The sequence below is a fragment of the Chrysochloris asiatica genome, unplaced genomic scaffold, assembly GCF_000296735.1.
Source record: "Chrysochloris asiatica unplaced genomic scaffold, ChrAsi1.0 scaffold00065, whole genome shotgun sequence".
In the NCBI taxonomy this organism is placed as follows: Eukaryota; Metazoa; Chordata; class Mammalia; order Afrosoricida; family Chrysochloridae; genus Chrysochloris; species Chrysochloris asiatica.
In genome coordinates this window covers 11,898,662-11,907,482 of record NW_006408583.1, presented here as the reverse complement: position 1 = coordinate 11,907,482, position 8,821 = coordinate 11,898,662, and the positions used below count along the sequence as shown (strand labels likewise).

The window sequence follows — 8,821 nt, the reverse complement described above, 5'->3', positions numbered from 1 at the left end:
ATTCAAATCACATTTCTTTTAAATGTTTTTGAGTTTTGGAAAGAAAAAGAAACCTAAAGAGGCAAGGTCAGGGCTATAGGCTGGATGGAGGAAGGTTTTTTAACGATTCTTAGGACAACCCTTGCGACCCTTGAAGAATAAGTAGGTGCACTGTTGTGATAGGGGGAAAAAAAGTTCTTTTTGGCGTGACTTTCCTGGCTTTTTTCTCACCAATGCAGTTTTCCATTCTCTTAAAACTTTTTCCTAATATGCCTCTTTGATTGTTCTGTGTCCTTGAGAAAATTTATCAAGATTATCCCTTGGGGATCCTTAAAAAATCTCCATAACCTTTCAAGAAAAACTCTGCTTTGAACTAAAATGTCCCAGGCTTCCCCTCAGAAGCCACTGTTTTGCTTGGACCTTTAATTTGAAGATCCTCTACTAAGACAGTAAATGTGTTACTGAGGGAATTTATCTGCAGCCATCCACTGTTCCCAGAGACATGTTTAAGCATATTTTGTTTGGAATAAACACAGGTATGTAGGAACTGGAACCAACGTAGGACTATTTTTTTATTTACCCTCATACTTTTTAGCTGGTTAAGTTTCCAAAGATTATTATTTATACTGATATTATTATTGTTATTTATACAGTATTATTTATACTGGTCCAAAGGAACCCTCGAACCAAAATGGTATCTAAAGGTACCGTTTAGACTGGCTTGTGTAAATTGGAATTAAAAACAAGATATCCTATTATAGATCCTAGCCAGTCTCTTTTATTCTCCTGGCAAATAGTGATAGGCTACATCTCTGACCTAAATCTAAATTTAAATATTTCATTGCTTGGATTTGAAAGAATGTGATTTTTGGAATGACTGGGATGATTTAAGTTTAAGGTTGAACCAGTGTGCCGTGCTTATATGCTTATAGGCTAACCAGACCAGGAGTTCATGGGAAGACTGAATGAGCAAAATCATAAATCACATGGTGTAAGGGAACAGCTGTGATTGCATGTTGTTGTTGTTAAGTACCATCAAGTTGGTTTCTGACTCTCAGTGACCTTGTATAGGGTTTCTGAGGAGCGGCTAGTGGGTTTGAACCCCTGACCTGTGGTTCAAGCCAGCCTTGCAGTCCAGTCCTTTATCCTGCAGTGCCGTACCAGCTCAGTAATTTAGTCAGGATTGAGTCCTATATTGAATGAGAAGAATTGTTGTTGAAATAGGAATTTAGTTGAATCTTTGTATTAAGTTGGTTCCAAGTATGTAGCTCATATTTATCTACTTTGTTGTTTGTTCATACAAAGACATATATTGAGGGTCTGTTTTTTTTTCTAGTCATTGTGCTTGTTCTGGGGAAGTCTTATAAGTATTTCTAATGGAATATAATCAAAATACAATGTACGTTTCATAGTCCTAGCCAAAAGCAAACAAGCAAGTAAATAAATAAAAACAGCAAAATCATCTTTTCTAACACTATCGTTTTCATCTAACTAGTAATATCTACTCAGTTCTTACTGGTGTGACACTACAGGATAATGCACTGGACTGTAGGTCAGCAGTTCAAACCCACCAGCTGCTTCTTGGAAACCGTACAAAGGGTTGATAAGAGTTGGAACTGATTCCATGGCACTTAACAACAACAACAACAACAACAACAACAACAACAAAAAATAGCTTCTAGCCTAAAATCTTTGAATCAGCCTTGATTCTTCCTTTTATTTGACCACTTCTACCTCTGGTAGCATAGTGGTTACGAATTAGGTTGTGAACCTTAAGGTCAGCAGTTTGAAACTACCAGCCGCTGATCCAAGGGAGAAAGATGAGGCTTTCTACTTCTGTAAAGATTTATAGCCTCAGAAACCCTGTACAGGATCGCTATGGGTCGGAACCGACTCAATGGCAGTTAACAACAACAACAACCTCATTCTTGCTTGCTGAAAGTGAAGAAGGCTTAAAACATTTACTGATGATCCAGCCTTTGGTATGGATTACATCTTAATGTAAAGAAAACAAAACTCCTCACCACTGGAACAATAAACAACATTCTTATCAACGGAGAAAAGATTGAAGTTGTCAAGGACTTCATTCTTCTTGGATCAACTATCAACACTCATAGAAGCAGCAATCAAGAAGTCAAACGACGTATTGCATTAGGCAAATCTGCTGCACAAGACCTTTTTAAAGTGTTGAAGAGCAAAGATGTCAGCTTGAGGACTATGGTATGCCTGACCCACACTATAGTATTTTCAATAACTTCATATGCATGTGAAAGCTGGACAGTGACTAAGGAAGACTGTAGAAGAATTGATGCTTTTGAGTTATGGTGTTGGAGGAGAATATTGAAAGTGTCATGGGCTGCCAAAAGAACCAACAGATCCGTTTTGGAAGAAGTGCAGAGTACTCCTTGGAGGCCAAGATGGTCAAACCTCATCTCTCATACTTTGGACATATTGTTAAGAGGAACCAGTCGCTGGAGAAGGACATCATGTTTGGTAAGGTGGAGGGTAAGAGAAAGAGAGGAAGACCCCCAACGAGATGGATTTGCCAAGTGACAGCATCGATGGACTCAAGCGTGGCAAAAGTAGTGAGGTTGGCCCAGGATTGGGCAGTGTTTCGTTCTGCTGTGCATAAGGTTGCTATGGGTTGGTACCGACTCGATGGCACCTAACAACAACAACCTCATTCAACACAATTTAATCTAATCCATTCCAATCCAGTCCAATTCAGCGCAGTCCAATCCATCTCATTCCATTTCAACTTAATCCAGTCCATGCAGTCAAATCCAATGTAACATTACCAAAGTCTGGCCATTCTACTCTCTAAGTATCTTTCCAGAGCAGTCATCCCCCATCCCCGTTTCTCTGCTTGCAGTCACTTCTTTTTTCTTCTTCTTATTGTGAATTAAGTGATAGTTACATGGGAAGACATTGGTTTTACACCATTGTTTCATTGTAATGATTACAATTTCCTTGGTACATCATCATTCAACAGTATTTGCTTCCATTCCCTCAGTTTTTTTTTTGGGGTGTGGGGTGGGGTGGGATGGGGTGGGGTAGGGAGATATACACAAAAACACTCAGGAATATATAATCATTTAAACAATGCAAGGGCACATTCTGAAAGCCTGCCTCCTGGCCGCCAGTACTCAGTGTCTCTCTTTCCATGAGTCTAGAGTCCTCAGCTTCACCCTCTTTCCATGTCTTTATCTCTCCCTCCATCTCTGGTGTTGCTGCTTCTCTGGATAGGGTCCTGCTTTCCTCTTGTGCTCTTCTCCCTTGGTGGTCCTGGGGTCCTCTGTTTCTGGACTGTAAGATTAACTATTCCCCCTTTTTTGTTACAAAACTTGTACCTTTGCAGTTGTGACAGTCACAATTACTCATGATGACTAATCTTATCTCCATCTCTAGACAAGACCCATCTAGACAAGATGAAAACTATTCAGTGGATGCTCTATTTTCCCCTGCACACTCTTAAACTAAACTAAACTTCCTCTTGAAAACTTGTAAGCAGGTCACTTCATGCCTTTATCACTACCTCATTTTAGGTAGCCAGTGTCTAAATTGCCCATCCTTATCTACACTGTATACATAGGGGATAGGATTAATACTTGATATGAATACTCCTTCCCTCTCAGTTGGTATTTTGAGCTACTACTTCCATGAGTATAGGTCAAGTTAATCAAATTGTTTGAATTACCCTTATTTCCTTTATCAAAAAAAATTTTGTTTTTTTTAAATCTTCTTCTAGTTGAGTTCTAATTATCAAGACATCAAGGCTAGGTCAAATGGGTGCTATCTACAAGTTTGGGTGTTCTTGTGCATCTCCCCTCACTTCATATCAGCTGGATGCTTCACTCTCAGCTCTAGCCTTCTGTGGTTATGTCCTTGTGCATGGGCTTAGGAGTCCTCAGGTCTCACCACACTTTGGACCAACCAGTTCTTCCTCTTCTCTCTCTCTTCTCAAGGTCAATGGGAGTCTATGGAGTGTGGTTGAATTCAGCCCATTTCTTCATTGCTGCCTTTCTTCCTCTTCCAGCAAATTGTGGTCACCAGCAAGTTTACATGCCTGCTCATGTTCTCAGTTTGAGTTTCAGTCTTGGAGAGGGGTTTGTCCTGAAGGGACTTGATTGCTTGCCTTTATGACTTCCCAGCAATTAACTTGCTTATTCTTGTAGTAGCCAACCATACTCCCATTTTTGTTTAGGGTTTTCCCTGCAGATATTTATTTGAAGATGTTTCTTCTGTTACTCTAGCTGTTCCAGGCTGGTCTGCTTGTTCTTTCTAGTGGGAATGTTCCACCTCAGAAGGTTCTGGATGGGGCTCAGGATTCCACCTAAAGTCCTATACACTACAAAGTCTCTGCAAGAAGCCTATTTCACTGGGCAAGCTCTAGAACCCCTTTTAGGTATTCCAGTCAGTTATAGGCTGAAGACGGGCTTACAAGCTTTCTTGCAGTTCCTTCTTGAGTAGACGGCTACAGTACCTTCTGATTGGTCCTACTGCTTTCACTTTTGACAACCATCTGACAACTTGCCACACAACTGGAAGCATCATCTTTTAATGTCGTCTTTAATTACTCGGTGTCTGTTTTCTATTCTGTAAAATCAAGATAATAATAATAGCGCTTCTCTTATGGGATTGTTATAAGGATAGAAATACCTACTATATAAAAAATATTTTGAATAATGCCAGGCACTAGGCAAGCTCTCAGTAAATTGCTAATGAGACTTTGCACATTATTACATTAAGCCAAGTAAAAGCTGTGATTAATACAGAAAGATTTATTAATACTATGTTTGAATAGAGTGATTGTTAACTTGTTTATACTCAATTGTATTGTACAAATCCAAACACAGAAAATCTGTAGCTCTTATAATACTTGACCTAATATGTAATTTTTGTTTTCTTAATTAAAAAGGCTAAGAAGCACCAGGCCTTCCTTGTCGAGACTTGTGAAAATAATGTGAAAGAATTGGAGTCGATCTTGGACAGCTCTTCTGTGCCGGGCCAGTGGGCATCAGGTTAGTTGAAGGTAGAAGATGACAGATGCATCTGTCAATGTTCCAAAGTCACTCCATTTGGGGAATTCTGCAGATGCCTCTTCTAGTCCCTCTTCTCACCATGCTCTGATTTGATGACATGGTAAGAGCAGTTCTCACAGCAGTCAGTTGGCCTACTGGCTGGGAAAGGGTGATGGAATGTGGACCTGCTGTTGTCCTCCCAGAACTTGATTTACAAGGGTTGGGGTCTGTATGATTGGACAGACAAGGGCTCACTTGCTGTGTTCTGAATCCAACTGAGAAAAAAAATCCTTAACGTTTACCTGCAAGGAGAACAGATGTTTCGATCAAACTGAGCCAAATTCTGAGGCAACCTTCAGCAACTTAAAGGTCATGCATTCAAAAGGTTATGCAGGACACAGATGGTGGCACAGGGCATAGTCTGTGCCACGGCGTCCACAGTCAGTTCCTATTGCTGTACGCACATGTTCTCTAGGTAAGAGTGCTTAGCGGAAATATTTTGGTTTTAGTGTAGCCCTCTTAATATAATAGAGGATTATAAAAATTATATGCTAAGTAGATATATTGGTAATGAATGTTGCTCGAGATTTCTACATTCTTAATTTCTCATGTTTATGCCATTGTGTATGTTACAGTAGCATTGGCTTACGTTTCCTTTCCTATTTCGGTTTTCTTTTGTCTTCAGTTCAATGTACACTCTCTACTTACCCCCAGTTCAGGGACATTAGTCAATAATAGAAACTTAGAGGACAGCTGCAAAATTGCTCGTATGCCTTGTTCTTTAAATTGGAACGAATAAAAATGATGTTCTTCATTTTGACAAAATCTTAGTCCAGAGAAGGAGCCCTGGTAGCGTAATGGGTTACACATTGAACTGCTAACCATAAAGGCAGCAGTTTGAATCCACCAGCTGCTCTGTGGGCAAAAGATGAGGCTTTCTGCTCTGTAAAATCTTACAGCCTCAGAAGCCCTGTGCAGGGTCTCTCTGAGTTGGCACCACCTTAACAACACAAAGCATCAGTACTCTGGGTCCAGAGCCAGTAGTAGTCTCCAGACAGTCTGCTTCTTATTTATGGTCTTCTCCATTAATGAGTCCTGGTGTGGCACCATAGGATAAGGACTGGATCTCAAGGTCAGTTTGAACCACAAGGTTGGTAGAAACGACTCGATGGCACTTGACAACAACAACAAGAAACATCAAGAAATTGTTTGGAAGCAAGTGTAACCCATCAGGTGATCTTCATATAACAGATAAGAGACAGTTTTAATTAGTCCAAGAAATTTAGGGATTTATTATGTAGAGGGTTCAGCATGATCTCCTCACCTGTGATCAGTGTGACCTTGTGTACCGTGTTTCCTGTTACCTTCAACATCTCACCCTCTTACTAACTGGTCTCCCTGCTTCCACCCTTGCTCCTTTTTCTTCTGCTTTCTCTATAATCACAAAGTGATCATTTAAATACTAAGTCAAAGCATGCCACTCCTTTGCTCAGAATCTTGTCTGCGCTCTGTATTTCATTCATAGTAGAAGCCGCAGTGAACAACGGTTTGTACGACCCTCTGTCTATCTCTTACTCCTGCCATTTCTCTCTTTGTTTTGGTGAAATATACACACCATAGATTTGTCATTTTCAGTCTTCAGTTGTGTGACCTGTTTTCAAGTGGCATTAATCACACCAGTACAATTTTGTGAAACCATCACCACTGTGTATTTCCAAAACTTTTTCACCCCTCCCAACAGAACTCTGTACACTTTAAGCAGTAACTCCCCATTTCTCTCTCCTTTAGCTTGCAGTAACTTTCTGTCTCTATGCGCTCATAGTATTTGTCCTTTGTAGCTGACTTCTTTCACTTAGCATAGTATTTTCTAAGTTCATTCATGCTGTATCATGTATTAGAACTTTCTTTTTGTGTTGAAATAATATTCCATTGTATATATATGATAAGGAACTCTGGTAGTGTAGTGGTTATGAGTCTGGCTGCTAGCCTCAAGGTCAGCAGCTGAAATTACAGCTGTTTCGCCTGAGAAAGTTGAGGCTTTCTGCTCCTGAAAGATTTACAGCCTTGGAAACCCTACTCAGAGTCAGTATGAGCCGGAACCGACTCCACAGCACATAACCACCACCATTCATGAGTTGATAGACGTTGAGATGGTTCCTGCCTTTTGGTTTTTGTGAACAATGCCGCAGTGAACATTGGTGTACCAGTATCTGTTTAAGTCCCTGCTTTCAATTTTTTGTGGCATGTTTCTGGTAGTGTAATTGCTGGGTCATATCCTGGTGTGGCGCTGTAGGATAAGCACTCCACTGCAAGATCAGTTGGAACTTGAAGGTCAGTGGTTCAAACTTATCAGCCACTCCTTGGAAACCTTATACAGAGTCACTATGGGTCAGAACCAACTTGACAGCACTTAAAACTACAACAACATACTAGTTATGTGTTTTAACTTTTTCAGGATTCCCCTGCTGTTTCTTGAACAGACCAAACATGCACCTGTCTTGGTGGCCTATGTGCCAGCTGTAACTTAATAAAAGTTCTTTACCTCAAGATAGCAGCATAGTTATCTTTTTATCTTCCCCAAGTGTTTGCTCAAAGCTCACTGCAACCATGAAGCTTATACACAATCCACTTCCATGCTCTGACTGTGCACTTTGAATGTTTCCCATAGCATTTACTGCTGTCAAACATGGCTACCATATTAGCTAGTGTATTTATTATTACATTTGTGTCCCACACGGGCAAGGATCATTGCCTCTTTCATTTTTTAAGCACCTACAGCAATACCTGGCACAAAGTAGGCACTCATTAAATACCTGTTGAATGAATGAATAAAAGAGTCACTAAATTAATATTAGGTTGAGGATTTATTTGCATTTGAATTTTACAGACATACTCATGAAGTCCTTTCCAAAAGATAGCAACCCTTTGAGTAGTAATTCATAAGGTTGTCACCAGGAAGATTAAAGTACAGGGGAACAGCTATACCAAGTGTACGTGAGTCATAGAAATGCCACCTGATTTCCTACTATCATTAGACAAGACAGCTGTGCTTTACTTAATCAGGGCATTCATTTGCTCTGTCTGCTCGCTACTTTTTATTAAAATGGAATCACTTCAGCTGCTCATATTTCACTTCTTTGCTGGTGGAGATTCGTATAGTAGGGTATGTATGTGGAAATTCTTTCCCGCTTTGAAGCCATGTAGCCTTTCTGCCTCAAGCATTTCTTTTAGTATACTTTCATCTCTGCCTGAGGGTGTTAGCAAACATCTGGAATGGGTCTTTTTCTTCATAGATTCATGAAATAAAGTTTTCCTTGTGGTTCAGTCTTGGAACTTCCTCAGGGTGGTTGACTTTCATATTGACTGAAGAAGAGCCCTCCATCCATCCCCTAGCCTCTTCTTGAGGAGATAATTTGTGCGTGTTGTGTGTGTATCTGTATATGTTGTATATAGACATATATATACCAAGAGTCCTGATGTGGCGCTGTGGGATAATGTACTGGATTACAAAGTCAGTTTTAACCACAAACCACAAGGTTGCCGGTTCAAGCTTACCAGCTGCTCCTTGGAAACCCTATATAAGATCGCTATGGATCAGAACTGACTCGACGGCACTTAACAACAACTAAATATATATATATATACACACACACACACACACACGTATATAAATATATACATACATACATATATATGTGTGTATGTATGTGTAGATATAGATATAGATATTGTCGTCGTCGTCAGGTGCCATCGAGTCAGAACCAACTCATAGCGACCCCATGCACAGCAGAACGAAACAATGTTCGATCCTGGGCCAACCT

General features: G+C 40.1%; 1 protein-coding gene across 1 annotated transcript in view; it reads left to right on the top strand.

Moving 5' to 3' along the window:
- The window catches only part of CCDC171 (coiled-coil domain containing 171), a 399,920-nt gene that overhangs the window by 116,953 nt on the left and 274,146 nt on the right, over positions 1 to 8,821 (top strand). The window contains exon 10 of the mRNA XM_006864480.1: positions 4,898 to 5,000. Coding sequence (XP_006864542.1) covers positions 4,898 to 5,000 — 103 coding nt within the window. The remainder of the gene's footprint in view (positions 1 to 4,897; positions 5,001 to 8,821) is intronic.